This window comes from Mesoplodon densirostris, chromosome 3, assembly GCF_025265405.1.
Source record: "Mesoplodon densirostris isolate mMesDen1 chromosome 3, mMesDen1 primary haplotype, whole genome shotgun sequence".
Taxonomy (NCBI): Eukaryota; Metazoa; Chordata; class Mammalia; order Artiodactyla; family Ziphiidae; genus Mesoplodon; species Mesoplodon densirostris.
The window spans coordinates 120,220,693-120,237,419 of NC_082663.1; the positions used below are offsets into that span (position 1 = coordinate 120,220,693).

The window sequence follows — 16,727 nt, forward strand, 5'->3', positions numbered from 1 at the left end:
TTGGCTGTGTTGGGTCTTTGTTGCTGCACACAGGCTTTCTCTAGTTGCAGTGAGCGGGGCTTCTCTTGTTGTGGAGCACGGGCTCTAGGTGCGTGGGCTTCAGTAGTTGTGGCACGCGGGCTCAGTAGTAGTGGCTCGCAGGATCTAGAGTGCAGGCTCAGTAGTTGTGGCGCACAGGCTTAGCTGCTCCGCGACATGTGGGATCTTCCCGGGCCAGGGCTCGAACCCGTGTCCCCTGCCCTGGCAGGCGGATTCTTAACCACTGCCTCACCAGGGAAGTCCTTGACATCTTTTTATATTGTGTATCCATTAGCAACTTATTATAGCTATATCTATTTTTAACACTTTTGTTTTTTAACCCTTACACTAGAGTTAAGTGGTTATGATGCCATCATATTACAGTATTAGATTATTCTGAATCTGACTATATACTTACCTTTACGAGTGTATTGTGTATTTTCATATGTTTTCATGTTACCAGTTAGTAGCCTTTCATTTCATCTTGAAGAACTCCTTTCAGCATTTCTTGTAAGGCACATCTAATGGTGATGAACTCCCTCGGCTTTTGTTTGTTTGGGAAAGTCTTTATCTCACCTCCATTTCTTTCTCTTTTTTAAAATTAATTAATTAATTTAGTTTTGGCTGTGTTGGGTCTTTGTTGCTGTGCGTGGGCTTTCTCTAGTTGCGGCGAGCAGGGCTACTCTTCCTTGCAGTGCACAGGCTTCTCACTGCAGTGGCTTCTCTTGTTGTGGAGCACAGTCTCTAGGCACGCAGGCTTCAGTAGTTGTGGCATGCGAGCTCTAGAGTGCAGGCTCAGTAGTTGTGGTGCACAGGCTTAGTTGGTCTGCGGCATGTGGGATCTTCCCGGACCAGGGCTTGAACCTGTGTCCCCTGCATTGGCAGGTGGATTCTTAACCACTGCACCACCAGGGAAGTCCTCACCTTCATTTCTGAAGGTCAACTTTGTAGAGAAAAGTGTTCGAGGTTGGCATTTTTTTTCTTTCAGCTCTTTGAATATATCATCCCACTCTCTCCTGGCATATAATGCTTCTGCTGAGAAATCTGCTGATAGCCTTATAGGGGTTGTCTTGTTTAATATAAACTTTTTTCTCTTGTTGCTTTAAAAATTCTCTTTTCATCTTTGATTTTACACAGTTTTATTATAATTTGTCTTGAAGAAGATGGTTTTGCATTGAAAATTTGGGGTGACCTATTGGCTTCATGAACATGGATGTCCAAATCCCTCCCCAGGTTTGGGAAGTTCTCATCACTATTTATATAAGCTTTGTACCCGTTTCTCTCTCTCTTCTTCTGAAACTCCAGTGATTATTTCTTTTAATGGTGTCCCTTAAGTCCCATAGTCTTTCTTCATTCCTTTTCACTATTTTTTCTTTTTGCATCTCTTGATCAGATACTTTAAAATGATCTCTCTTGCTCCTTCTACTGTTTTTCTGTCACATTTCAATTTTCTGTTTCTATAGCAGCAAGCTGTTCTCCCTTGTTCTCAGTGGCCACTAGGCATCTAAAGTATCTGGGTTCCCTGACAGCTCCAAGTCAGGTGAGAAAGATACCAGTTCCTTGAGCAGCCCTCCAAAAACCTGAAAGGCTGGATTCACACTCTTCTTTCTCCTTCCCAAGGGAGCTAGCTGCCCCCTTGCTATTCTTTGTTCTTCATGGCTCTCAGGCATCCAAACTACGCCAGTTCCATCCGTTCTCTGAGTGAGGCAATATAAAAACTAGTCCCCCAGGCAGCCCTCCAAGAAGCTGAAACATTGGACACATGCTCTACTCTTCTCTTTCCCCTCAAAGGTGGAGTAGTGAACCAGGGTGTTTTTTCCTGGTGCTGAGCTGTGCCAGCTTGGGGGAGGGGCTGATGTGAGTAAAGTAAAATTACTCTTATTTGTTTCAATACAGCTGTTTCAGCTTTATGCTCACTTAGGTACTCCCAACTTCTTAAGTTGATTATGGAATTTTTGCAAAGGTATTTTATTACATATATCACTACGAATTGGTATTTTTGTGAGAGAATTAGGGCTGAAACTTTCTATTCTGACATCTTGCTGGTGTCATTTGATCCATTTTTGAGTTAATTTTTGTATATAATGTGATGTAGTGGTCCAACTTCATTCCTTTGCAAGTGGATATTCAGTTGTCTTGACATCACTTATTGAAAAAGAATTATTCTTTTCCCATTGAAGTGTTTGGGAACCATTGTTGAAAATCAACTGATGAATAAATGTGGGAATTTATTTCTGAATTCTCAATTATATTCCATTGATCTATATGTCTATCCTTATCCCACTACCACATTCTCTTGATTATTGTAACTTTGTACCTAGTATTTTTTTTTTTTTTTTATGCGGTACGCAGGCCCCTCACTGCTGTGGCCTCTCCCGTTGTGGAGCACAGGCTCCGGACGCACAGGCTCAGCGGCCATGGCTCACGGGCCCAGCCGCTCTGTGGCATGTGGGATCCCCCCGGACTGGGGCACGAACCCGTGTCCCCTGCATCGGCAGGCAGACTCTCAACCACTGCGCCACCAGGGAAGCCCTGTACCTAGTTTTTAAATCAAGAATCATTAGTGCTCCAACTTTGTTCTTTTTTTTTTTTTTTTTTTTTTTTTTGCGGTATGCGGGCCTCTCACTGTTGTGGCCTCCCCCGTTGCGGAGCACAGGCTCCGGACGCACAGGCTCCGGACGCGCAGGCCCAGTGGCCATGGCTCACGGGCCCAGCCGCTCCGCGGCATATGGGATCCTCCCAGACCGGGGCACGAACCCGCATCCCCTGCATCGGCAGGCGGACTCTCAACCACTTGCGCCACCAGGGAGGCCCAACTTTGTTCTTTTTTATCAGTATTGTTTTGGCTGTTCTGGGTGTTCTTGCATTTTCTTATGAATTTTTGGATCAGTTTATCAATTTCTGCAAAAAGCCAGCTTAGTTTTGACAGGGAATTTGTTGACTCTGTAGATCACGTGGGGGAGTATTGCAATTTTAACAGTATGAAATTATACTATCTTCATGACCATGGGATTTTCCCTCCATTTATTTACATTTTGTTTAATTCCTTTCAACAATGTTTTATAGTCTTCAGAGTATGCATTTTATATTTCTTTTGTTAAATTTAGTCCTTAATATTTTCATCTTAAAAATTTTATTTATTTATTTTGGCTGCGTTGGGTCTTCGTTTCTGCACACAGGCTTTCTCTAGTTGCAGCGAGCTGGGGCTGCTCTTTGCTGTGGTGCGTGGGCTTCTCATTGCAGTGGCTTCTCATGCTGTGGGGCATGGGCTCTAGGCGCGTGGGCTTCAGTAGTTGGGGCTCGCGGGCTCTAGAGCATAGGCTCAGTAGTCGCGGCGCACGGGCTTAGTTGCTCCACAGCATGTGGGATCTTCCCGGACCAGGGCTCGAACCCGTGTCCCCTGCATTGGCAGGCAAATTCTTAACCACTGCACCACCAGGGAAGCTCCCTTCAATGAATTTTAAACTGTATTTTTTTAAACTGTATTTTTGAGTTATTTTCTCCGTGGTTTCTCTAGACTTTACTATATACATTATAACTTAACAGTATCTCCAGATTTATATTAACTTAATTCTATTAAGACAGAAAGATATTACTCCTATATAGCTCTTTTTCTTCCACCCTTTTTGCTTTATTATTATTATAGCTATTACATCTTATAGTGGGTTGAACTGTGGCCTCCAAAATGATATGTCCACTTCCTAGCCCCTGGAACCTATGAAAGTGACCTATTAGGAAAAAAAGGACTTTGAAGATGTAATTAAGTTAAGGATCTTGAGATGAGTTCATCCTGGATTTTCCAGGTGGGCACTAATTCCAATGAGAAGTTTTTTTAATAAGAGATAGAATAAGCGAAGACACAGACACAGAGGGAAGGCCATGTGAAGATAGAAGCAGAGATTGGAGCAATGCAAATAGCCACCAAAAGCTGTATGAGGCAAGGAATGGAATCTCCACTAGAGCCTCCAGAAGCCTCCAGTACAGCCCCTCAAACACCTTGAGTTTGGATTTCTCCCCTCCAGAACTGTGAGAAAAACTGTCTTAAGCCACCCAATGTGTGGTAATTTTTTTGCAGCAGTTGCAGGAAACCAATATACATCTCTATACATCACAAACCCCAAAGTACATTGTTATAATTATTACATTATATAATTTTATATCTTTTAAAGATGCTGAGAGAAAAAAGGAAATCAATTATATATTTATAGTGTTTCTTATTTGCCATTTCTGGTTCTGTTCATTTGTTGATGTGGATCAGAATTACCATCCGTTGTCCTTTCCTTATCTAATACAGCTGTTCTTCTATCCACCTCCTTTGTACTGTAATTGGCAAAGTTGTTTCATTTCTATATATTATAAGCCCAGCAATACATTTATACATATTGTTACATACAATTGCTTTTTTAAAAGAAGAAAGGAGAAGCCTCTGGGCATATCTCAGAAGGAGTACTCTTCCTCTCTCCCTGCCAGAGCCACAAGGGAATGTTTCTTGGATGTTCACTTTGAGAACCTAGTGGGGTTCCTGAAAGTAAAGCCCGTAAAATTGGGTGTAGGGGGCCCGCAACTGTGCCCTCCAGGAGTTTCTCACTCTCAAGATAGTCCACAACTCAGCCTTCAGCAATTTGTCAAAATTTCCATTTAAGTGTTCCCTACCAGCCTCTGGCTCTAGTGGCTTCTGCTCCATGGAAGCAGATCTTGGCTCTGACTCTCTGGATTTGCTTGTTTCTCCAGATTTCAGGGTGGAGGTTTTCCCTGTAAACTCAGTTCTCTGATGGGTTCAGGAAAAGTCATGTATCCAGCTTTTCTTCTTGTTATTATAAGGAAAGGAGTGATAAATTCTAAGCTCTTTACATGTTGGAGCTGAAACTGGAAGTTTGTTCTTTCTGTTTATTTTTCTCAGCCTTCTCAAATGTTTCTTCTTGTTCTTGACTATGTACCAAGCAGAGCCTGTTCACGTTTTTACTGTTTCCAATGTGGCTTTAATTTCTGTTATATATATTCTGTTATATTTCTGATTTTATATTTCTCTTCCATTTATTTCATGAATTGCATCAGTTCAGCTTTCATGGTCTTTTGTGGCCTTTTCATTTTCTTTTTGAAATTCTGTATCTTTATTTTGAGTTCTTAATTCTCTGAGACCCTTTAAAATTGTTTCATAAATCTTCTGACTAGAGACCTCTAGAGACCTGTGGGGTTTTTCTGTTTTTTTTGCTTTTTGTTTTGGCCAGGCCATGCCGTATGTGGGATCTTAGTTCCCCGACCAGGGATGGAACATGTGCCCCCTGCAGTGGAAGCATGGAGTCTTAACCACTGGACCACCAGGGAAATTCCAGAGACCTGTGTGTTCTTATCTGTTATTTTTCGTATTTATTTTCTTATTCCTTCTTGTAATATTTATGTAGATCCTATGTTGGCTCTTTTTTGACTACTATTTATCTTTGAGAGGAGTTCCTTTAGGACCAGCTATCTGCAGGCGGAAAGTGTAAATGGATGGGCCAGCAGTGCTCTGGACTAACATGAACATTTCCTTGTTTACCATTTGTTAGAGGAGTTTGCGTATACCTTAGCTTTTACATACCTCCAACTAATGAGAACTGGCAGCTGCAGAGCAATTTGTCATCTAGAGTTTTCTCTTAACTTTACCATATCCTTAGGTTCACTCTTGAAACAATGGTGCCTCTGCTCACTATCACATTCAGTCCTGTTTTCTCTCCTATTTTGCACTGACAAATGGGTTTACAGGAAAATGCTGCCTGATTTAGCCTATGTACCTAGATGTTTTTGTTCCAAACAAGGGACCTTTGGTTTTATATCTCAGTGTGAAGCACTACTCTGCAAAACTCCAATCTACCAGCTTTTCCCAAGGTCTCCAGTGGCAGGGATCCTATCTCAGCATTTTCTCTCATCGTAGTTCAATCTTCATGGCACTTGGTAACTTCTCTTCATATATACTATGGTTGAAGTTCAAGTGTTTTAAAGAGTTTCATCAAAGATATAACTTTATTAAATTAAAATGTTTATTTTCATTTATCCATAATTGATAGAAATCCCACTTTTTGTCTGGTTATTGAAGGTATGTAGGAAATGTATGTTTTTTATTTTTAAGCTAATCATCTCATTGAGCTCTTTTTTAGTTCTAATTATTTTTTCTTTAATTCTCTGGGATTTTATGAGTAGAAAATTATATTACCTATAAATTTATCATCTAACAGTATATTTTATACTCCTTTCTAACACACACACACACACACACACATACACACACATACACACACACTTCCTTATCTTGTGTTGTCCAGAATATCCAAGTCAGTATTGAATAATAACTATGACATGAAGTGTGCTGTTATGCTCCTGATTTTTCATGGGAATAATTCTAGTGTTTTTACAGTTTAAAATGAAGATGGCCATTTTTTTGTGACAGCTGTCAAATTTTTATCAACGTTCTTTTAAATATAGATCACAGTAATGATCTGGAAATACTTTGTTTGGAAACTTAATATAATGTGGAATTTGTGTAGAGTCCTTTTTGGAGAACGTTGATAGTGTCTTTCTCAGATCTTTATTTTAGGTTAGGCGCTCCTAATAAACTGATGTCAGGTAGGGTGGTTGGTAATGGTTGCAAGCCTTCCTTTTCAGCAACACTTGATGAAAATTTTTTCTGCAGCTCAGAGGAAGATCTGGTGTGACTACTTACCAAATATGTAGGAATATGAAATTTGATATAGGTAAAATATGTGATTGAATCAGATTGGCTAGCTCTTAACACAATGACATTCAGCAAAATTGAGTTAAAAAATTAAGTATAGGGCTTCCCTGGTGGCTCAGTGGTTGAGAGTCCGCCTGCTGGTACAGGGGACATGGGTTCATGCCCCGGTCCGGGAAGATCCCACATGCCGCGGAGCGGCTGGGCCCGTGAGCCATGGCCTCTGAGTCTGCGCGTCTGGAGCCTGTGCTCCACAATGGGAGAAGCCACAACAGTGAAAGGCCTGCATACCACACACACAAAAAATTAAGTATAAAAGTCTAGGACTGGGACTTCCCTGGTGGCGCAGTGGTTAAGAATCCACCTGCCAATGCGGGGGACACGGGTTCGAGCCCTGGTCCAGGAGGATCCCACATGCCGCGGAGCAACTAAGCCCATGAGCCACAACTACTGAGCCTGCACTCTAGAGCCCACGAGCCACAACTACTGAGCCCGTGTGCTACAACTACTGAAGCCTGTGCACCCTAGAGCCCATGCTCCACAACAAGAGAAGCCACCACAATAAGAAGCCCGTGTACAGCAACGAAGAGTAGCCCCCATTCCCCGCAACCAGAGAAAGTCCGCATGCAGCAACAAAGACCCAACGCAGCCAAAAAAAAAAAAAAAAAGTCTAGGACTTTTTGATCTGTGTCTTAATAACATCTAGAAAAAAACAGATGTGAAGTTTAGTTTTTAATCCATCATAAAAAAGTTATGTGATGCAGCTGTTAAAGAAACAGAAGCAATTTTAGACTCGCTATTACTTGATATGTAGTATTTAGAATGAAAGGACTAGATGTCCTCTTCTTGGATATGATTTGACCAATCTGGAGTATGACTTTAAGATCTGAGAGGTACACTTTGAAGATGAAATAGAATAAGATTTTAGAAAGAGGTAATTTTAGAAAAATTGGTACATAGTTATAAAAATTAGTAAGTAAACGTAGCATAGAGTTAACTAGTGTGAAGATTCATGAAAAAGGGTCTATGACATTTTAAATGATATTATATTATGGAGAAAAACTTGGTAGTACAAACTTGAGAAAGAAATTCTATAGTAGTATGCTATTGGTAAGGTGTTCAAGTAAAAAAAGAAACAATGAATGATGTAGGCCAGGCCGCTATGTATCGAGATACATAGCCACTTAATTTACATGCCCAAAGCTTAGCTGGATATTTAAGAAACAAAATTGAGTGATACAGATCTCTACCCTCCAACAGCTCCCACCCTGTGAGGCTTGATTTGAACCCTACATGAAGCTATTTTATAGGATGAAAATTTGCTTAACGTGATTGTCATGTCCAGTCTTTTAATTTAGTTCCCATAAGTACATAACATACTCCCAGGGAATAATCGTAAGCACTAAGAAAATCTTATTTATAGCACAGTATCCTTTTGCTGACAAACTCTTTGGTGGGTATTCAGATTATTCTCCTGTTTGGCTTCAATATCTCTAATATGAACTTATGCATTATGGCTAGAAATCTCTTGAATTTACAGATTACGGCCAAGTTTGATGGGAGAGCTTTATTATAACAGTCTTTGCAATAGAGCCCAAGCAGAAATCAGAACAACGTTTTTGCACAGAGTCCACTTAAACTTGTACTTGCACCTAATTAAAAGCTTGAAAGTATTTGAATTAGGAGACACTATGGAAAATGCCATAAACTGGCAAAATGAAATATTAGAAAGGAAAGGTTCTGCTAAAGAGAAGTTTTGTTAATTCATGATTTTATTCACCTAGTAATCTTTTTAAAAATTAATTAATTTATTTTTTCACCTAGTAATCTTATACAAAAGAAAAAAGTCTTGAGACTTTCTCATCTTTGGGATATCCAAATATCCCAAGTATCTCCTAAATGTTGCTTTCCCATAGATCCCAGTTTATATGAGTAAATATTGCTTTCCCTTGCTTCCCACAAACTCCAGTTTATGTCAGTAAATACCACTTTCCCACAAACCCCAGTTATGCCTAAAGATAGGGAGGCAGATGGTGGGACAAATTCTACTAGGAGAGTGCTATCCACTTATACCTAAGACTAATTAAATCTTTTAAAAATAAACATCAGTGGCAGTTTAAACAGAAACAGGAGAAAAGGAAAGCCAAAAGTCTGAGAAGTGTGTGAATGGGGGAGAGTTTTTGTCAGGATTTTCCATGCTGATTCTCAGTATGTGTTTTCCTTTCTCCCCACTTCCTAATCCACACCCACACATCTTATTGATCTCAGAGAGGCAGAAGTGAGTGATGGCGTGAAGCGAGATCTTAATTCCTTGCCCAGGAATTGAACGTGGGTAGCCTGGATGAAAACCAGGAATCCTAGCTGCCACACCCACTGGCTCTTGCTCCCAGTGAAAAATACATTTCTCACAGAGGCAAAACTGTAAAAACAGGTACAAAGTTTATTATTAGAGACACAGCACAACAACAAGTGGGAGAGCACACAGAGAAACAGTTTGTTTAGTTTAGAAGCAAGGCCGAGATGCACACCCAGAGAGAAAGGGTGTGGGCGCCCTCCTTAATGAGGAGGAGCACAGTAAAAATGTGGTTAAGTCATCTATATAGGGCAGTTCTTCTGGGTCTTTGTTTACCTTTGGCCAATTACCTGGTTTCTTTTTCCACACCTGCCCTGCCTTAGGACCCTCCCCAACATGCGTGCACAACAGCCCAGAGGCTATGGGATGGCCTTAGCATCACATATTATGGGGTGGTGCCCCCTCCCTTTTGACCCCCAAGGAGCCTTTCTAAGCATGTGCAATATTTCCCTTGCCCCAAGGATGGGAAATGTATGAACTCTTGATCTTTTAACAGGGTTTAGTTCCATTCGGTCCCTGCCAATAAAATGTCCAATGTCCAGTTATTTACCCTATTTCTGTTGCTGGTTTTTACATCAAGGTGCAGATCTTGAAATATAGACTGGAGTCTGGTCATAAATATGTAGCTCTGGAGCCTGTTTGTCTCTTGTATGTGATGTAAACAAGGGGCTGGTAATGAATGTCCAGCCTGGAGCCCATCTATCTCCTGCCTCACTATCCTCCTAAACCCGGGATAATTAGAAGCTTGATTGCAGGTGTAAAATTCACGGGCCTTCCAAAAGTTGAGTACATCTCTCCAGGTGCATTTCATCTGCTGCTAATGGAAAAGCGAAAAGTATAACCTTTTACCCCAAAGCAGTTAGCTTGGTTAGCAGCATTAAATTAAAATGAGAAAATGCAAATCCTAATAATCTCTCACACTGAAGTAGAAAATCAGTTTTGGTTCTGAAATTTGCTGAGGAATAAATTCAATTTTTATTAGTTATTTCACATCCTAATGAGGATTCCCCAGTGATGGATATGCTTATGACTCTACCGAACAACATTTCAATGGGCTAACAGGTTTCTCACTTTAATTTTATTCAAGACTTGGCGTCAATGATTTTTTTGGTTCCCTAATTCAGAAAGACAAACTAGTCAGGGGCATTTACTATATATTTACATTGCCTTATGTGGCAGCCTGCCCTACTTCCTTGGAAGAAATAAGGAATGGGTTTGTGATGGTCAGAGGAGACTGGTTCTTAGTGGCACACTGAAGTTACCAATCCCACTTTCAGTCGTAAAACCAGAAAGCTGGAGCTGCCTATCTACTCCTGCCCCCACCTCCATTTTAACTGACAATTTAAAAAATTATTAGAGAAATATTCAAACATACACTAAAGTTGAGAGAATTGTGTAATTAACCCCACATATCCTGTACTCAGCTTCAATAATTATCAATACTTTTAGGCAGTTTTCTGACCAGGAAATATAATGCCCTGAAAGCTTCAATTCTTTATCTCTATTTGGCTTTTGTCTTTCAAATTTTGGTTCCTGGGGCTTTGGACACTGCAGTTGTATTAAAAGAAGGATTTGAGTGAGGAATTTAGTGTTTAATGTCAGTCTCTTTTTCAGCTCTCCTCCCTCTCTGGAGAAGCCACTGGTTATAGGGTGCTAGGCGGAATCTGGCAGTATTTATTGCGGCCAAGAGCTGTTTTTCATAAAACAGATCACTGTCCCGATTTCCGTGCAGAAGACCGGCCAAAAAACAAAGCTGGAGAATTTATGGGTATCAAGCCAGTTCTTACCCCACCTCAGTGCTGTTTTCTAAACATTTACAGAGAGCAAATTTGCAGAACAGTTTTCTGGTCACACTCTGTAAAGTATCTCAGTACTTTGCCCTTCACTTTGCACGTCCTGTTTGGGGATGAGTTGTCAATCTTTCTGAGTTTTTGGTGCTAACCTCCTCCCTCGCCCACAGCGTCGGGGGTCGCTTGCAAAGCACTCCCAGTAGGGCCTCCTGGGGAAAGAGAAACTGCTGATCCGCAAAAAAGCGGAAACGTGGAACCGGAATTGTGCTCGCACACTTTTGTGTCTTGAAAAGCGAGAATCCCGGGGAAGCTTCCCAATCTGTCCCTCGCTGGTAGCCTCTACTGAAATCTTGGCAGCTCCCGGGATATAAGAAGGTGCAGGAAGAGATTTAAACCCGCAGCGGAGAGGCTGAGAATCCAGCACGGAATGCATCCCAGCACTTGGTTTTGTGGGCTCCTGTTTCCTTAAGCCTCGAAGGTGTCGTGGTTCACGGTCTCGGTTCCGCCTCTCAGCGCCTCCGCCCCGCGGTTCCTGTCGGAGTTCCGCCCTCTCCGCGGTCACTGTAGGGAGTCAGTGGGTCCGAGCGCCCGGGACCCGACGCTCCGCTTTCAAGCAGTCGCGGAGAAACGCCAGCCGAGGTCAGCCCCAGTTATAAACTGTCTTCAGGTAGAGGTTGTAGACATTAAGACCGCGGCGGTCTCAGGGCGTTTCCTAGGAAACGCCGTTTAAGGGAAGGCGTATTAGTTGTTGGGAGCGTCTTCCTTGCCCCGCCCCGCGCTCGCTGCCGGGGCGCGGGGCGAGATCCCAGCTGGCAGGGAACCGAGACCGCGCTTCCCCAACGCCGGCGGTTTACCTCGTCTCTGCACCCCTAGGCGGCGCTGCACTCCTCCGCACCCGGCTCGCTCCGCTTTCCCAGACGGCTGCCAAGCCTCCAGTCTAGCAAGCCTAGCTCGCAGCCAGCCGGCCCCGGGCAATTCCGGTATTCGGAAGACGAACGTCGGAGGTCTCTGCACCTCCAGTCGGCAGCAGCGGCCGGTCGGCCCTCTTTTTTTTTTTTTTAAACCACGGCTTGTGATCTCCGGGAGTCCGGAGCATGGTCCCGGGTCACCGCTGGTGGAACGAGGACGCCGAGAGGGAGGGAGGATGGTGGGCTGGAGGGTGGCGGTTCTATGTTTGTGGGTCTCCTGCGGCTCTGCAGCGGGACAGGTCGAATACTCCGTGTCGGAGGAGACCGAACGGGGCGTAGCCGTAGGCAGTGTTGCCCAGGACTTGAGGCTGTCAGCGGCCGCTCTGTCCTTGCGGAACTTTCGCTTCCTTTCCGGCCACGGGGAGCCCTACTTCGAGGTCGATCTGGCCAGCGGAAGCTTGGTGGTCAGAGGGCCGGCGGATCGCGAACGGCTGTGCAGGGACAAAGCTGCCTGCGTCCTGACCTCTGAGCTGGTGCTGGAGGACCTGCTGGAGCTGCACAAGATGCACGTTCACGTCCTGGACACCAACGACAACTCGCCTCAATTCCCTGCCGGCGACGTGCAGTTGCGCATTCCCGAGTTCCTGATGCCCGGAGTCCGTTTTACTGTCCCTAATGCCCAAGATGCCGACGAGGGAAGCAGTGGGGTGCTAAGCTACAGCCTGAGCCCCAGCCAGCACTTTCGCCTGGACATGGGGTCGTGCGCGGGTCGACGGCAGCGAATAGCCAGAGTTGGTATTGGAGAAAGCGCTGGATCGGGAGCAGCGTGCCACCCACCGGCTTGGGCTCACCTCCTGGGACGGCGGGCCGCCGGCGCGCTCCGGAGACGCACAAGTCACCATCGTCGTGGTGGACACAAACGACAATGCACCTGTATTTGAGCGCTCAGTATACCGCACCAAGGTGCCAGAGACTGCACCCAACGGGACTGTGTTATTCCGAGTTCAAGCCTCGGACCCGGATGAAGGCTCCAGTGGGGAAATCCGGTACTCCTTAAGCAATAGCACGCAGGCAAAGCTGCGACACCACTTTCACGTGCACCCTAGAAATGGGGAAGTGCGGGTAGCTGCTTCACTAGGTCCGCCTGAAGCGCTGTTGGAGGCATACATCGAGGCGAGGGATGAAGGCGCCTTCGGTCTAGCCAGCACCGCCAAACTGCTGGTGGAAGTGACTGATGTGAACGATCACGATCCCGAGGTGAACCTCCCCACTTTCTCCAGTCCAGTTTCCGAGGACACCGCCGCTGGCACAGTGATTGCTCTCCTTAGTGTAAGGGATGAGGACCTTGGTCCCAATGGTAAGGTCGTTTGTAGCATGTCCACTGGAGGCCCTTTTAAGCTGAAGGCTTCCTTTGACAACTACTACAGTTTGCTGACTGATGGGCCGTTGGACCGGGAGCAGGTCAGTGAATACCAGGTCCTGATCACCTCCTTAGATGGTGGCTCGCTCCCACTTAGCACCCGCAGGACACTGACTGTGTCAGTTGCTGATGTGAACGACAATACACCAAACTTTCCTCAACCGAAACAGGAACTTCTTGTGGCTGAAAACAATGGCCCTGGGGCCTCCCTAGGACGTGTGTTTGCCCAGGACCCAGATCTGGGGAAGAATGGCGTCGTCTTTTATGAGCTGTTGGATATTATCTCTGAAGGGCAGGCAGCCTCTAACTTGGTGGCAGTAGATTCCTCCAGTGGGGCTATCACTGCCAAAATTTCCTTTGACTTTGAGCAGCTCAGGGAGTGTTACTTCCAAGTGGAAGCCCAGGATGGTGGCATTCCTCCCAGAAGTGCAACAGTGACTGTGAACTTGTTTGTGGTAGACAGGAACGGCAATGCTCCAGTCATCTTGTTTCCCTTGCCCAGAAATGGCTCTGTCCCAGTGGAAATTGTGCCCCGCTCTGCCAGAACAGGACACCTGGTCACAAAAGTGGTAGCAGAGGATGCAGACAGTGGCTCCAATGCTCGGCTTTCTTACCACATCTCTCAGGCTTCTGACTCGAGCCTTTTTAGAATTTCAGCCAATATGGGAGAGCTCCATACTGCTCGCTTAGTTCTTCCCACTGATGCAGTTAAACAGAGGGTGGTGGTAGTGGTCCGGGACCATGGAGACCCATCACTTTCCACCTCTGTCACACTGGGCGTTCTGTTGAGCAACTCTGTCCCTCGGGTCCTTCCAGACTTTGAAGATGGCTGGGAAAAAGGCGGACACCCTTCTGCCCAGAACATGTATTTAGTAATTGCCCTGGCCTGTATTTCCTTTTTATTTCTGGGGTGCTTACTTTTCTTTGTGAGTAGCAAGTTGAGCCAGATCCCAGGATGTTGCTCTCAGAGCTGCTGTCGCTCTCCAGAGGAGTTGAGATTTGGGAGCAAGATGGCTTCGAATCCTTGCATGACATCTGCCACAATAGATGTCACTACAGTCGAAAGACTTTCTCAGACCTATCTCTATCGGGCCTCTCTGGGACGTGGTTCTGACAATAACAGTTTGCTGTTGCATGGGGAATACAGTGCTGCTGACCTGAGAAATTTGGCCTCTGAGGTAGGACTGAATGTGCCAATATCCTATATTCAGATTCACAATAGGAAAGGGGATCATGCAAATGTCAATGCCATGGTAAGCAAATTTTATGGGATTTGATTCCCTTGACCAGGAAATGGCCACTAGCTATTTCTGAAAAGTTTCTTAGATGAGCCTTTGGCAACATTTAATCCAATGAATTGAATGCTCCTGCTTAGCATCCCCTGTGCCAAGGATTCTGGGAAGATATAGGTGTTAAAAGAGACTGTCCTTGGCCTCAAGAAGGTTACAGTTTATTTTTGAGAAAGCAAGGTAAGAAATTCAAACCTATTTCAGAACAATTAAAATAATATAGCATAAAGTTCTAAAATTAAAAAAAATAAAGCACCAAAGTTTCTGGTACAGGTAATAAACAACCTGGGGGGTCTTTTTTATATAAATTTATTTATTTTTATTTATTTATTTTTGGCTGTGTTGGGTCTTCATTGCTGCTCGTGGGCTTTCTCTAGTTGTGGTGAGCAGGGGCTACTCTTTGTTTCAGTGCGCACGCTTCTCATTGCGGTGGCTTCTCTTGTTGCAGAGCCCAGGCTCTAGGCACGCAGGCTCTAGTAGTTGTGGCACATGGGCTTCGTTGCTCCGCGGCATGTGGGATCTTCCCGGACCAGGGCTCGAACCTGTGTCCCCTACATTGGCAGGTGCATTCTTAACAACTGTGCCACCAGGGAAGTCCCCTGGGGTATCTTTAAATAATTCCTTTTAGGAATTTCTTTAAGGAATTACTTAAAGCAAATATCCCTTCATTAGAAGTATTTTGAGCAACAGATATGTGTAAGGCATTCTGATTCCTAAGGTGAGAATGAAAATTATGTAAGAGTCTTTGTGTAATACAAACTAAATATCATGAACGATGAGACGTTTATTCATACCATTACAATACATGATTTAAAAATGATGATAACCTAAAACATGTAAAAGTAAATTGCAGTGGATGTTCAAAGAAGGGAGAGAGAGAACATGAGAGGACATCAAGGCAGGGAGGAGGGAATCAGAGGAGGCTTTGTGGTAGAGATAGCTGTTGAATTGGATTGTGAATGCTATACCATTTAATAAAATGCAGCATACTCTCTAGGCTATATTTTACAATGAGTCCCGTTTTGACAAAGTAGTCTTTTTTGAGAATGATACTCGAAAACACAGCTAATAGTTCCACACAGTGTTTATAAGTGCATAAAAATTCTAGTCATGTCTCAAAACACCTATTTGTACTGACAGAAAGAAGATAAGATGATTGGGTATAGGACTTGACAACCTTTTATTTTGTGTTCTTATTGATATATTTCACAAAGAAGACAGATGAGTAATTATGTCAGAAACATTTGTGTGTTCAAAGGTGCACTTACCATTCAAAGTCCGTTCAACTTGGATTTAATATTCTTATTATTTTAGAAGCCAGAATACTTAGAAGTAAGTAAATACCATATTTGGGAGTAATGCATCTAATAAAATTAAATTATAACTCAGTTTATCTGTTTGGCATTTCAAAACTTTCTGAGTGGAGTGGGAGCAATTGGCTTAGCAATTTTACAATATTACTTTCCAACTTCTCATAGAGATCATGGATACAAGAGAAAGGTTGTGCAGAAATTAGGGAAGGGAATGAAGGGAATGTTCTACTCTTCTAGGTAATAAGGGAGAAAATTGGATAAGTTATTCTCCTTCAAATAACTATGTTAACTGCAAACAAAATAGATTTGCATCCATTATAATTTTGCATAATTAATGTTCACACATGATATAATGGAATCCAATATATATGATTAGTAAATACTTGCTGATGAATGAATAATTAAATTTGTGAATATATTAATTGGTTGGAAACACTGTTCAACATAGAGGGAAAAACTTTAACTTACTTTTATCTTTATGTGTATATATAGTTAACAGTTTAAAGGCTATTTTCCAACATATTATTTTCTTCCTTATGATATATAATCATGAAACAACACAACAGGGATTTTCTGGTCCTAGAGCTAGCGTGAAAAATTTCAATGCTGTATTCTGGGGTTAAATAAGAGTCCAGTTCCTGTAGATAACGAAGTGATTAGTAGGAATGCACATCATAACACTGTGAACTTTGCAGTGAATGAAAATTAAAATGCAGTTAATTTTAAGGGAGAAAATTGGTGCACAAAATGTTAGTATTTCAGGTATCAAAACACAGTGTATAAACTCTCTATTAAGAAAATTCACCATTTATTTCTTTTATTTCATTGCTTTCTGTAACAAGGAGAGATAAGGATACCAGCAAGGTCTATGAAGTTTGAGAATCAGGAATTGTTTGAGAGAAACATTTTGACTAGACTACAAAGGAAACA

At 43.2% G+C, this 16,727-nt stretch overlaps 2 protein-coding genes across 2 annotated transcripts in view; both read left to right on the forward strand.

The window, feature by feature from the left end:
* LOC132486385 (protocadherin alpha-C2) overlaps positions 1–16,727 on the forward strand; it is a 97,375-nt gene that overhangs the window by 5,384 nt on the left and 75,264 nt on the right. The window lies entirely within an intron of this gene.
* PCDHAC1 (protocadherin alpha subfamily C, 1) lies at positions 12,012–14,472 on the forward strand. The gene is given in 2 exon segments (XM_060092019.1): positions 12,012–12,536; positions 12,538–14,472. Coding segments are annotated over 2 exon segments (2,460 nt in total).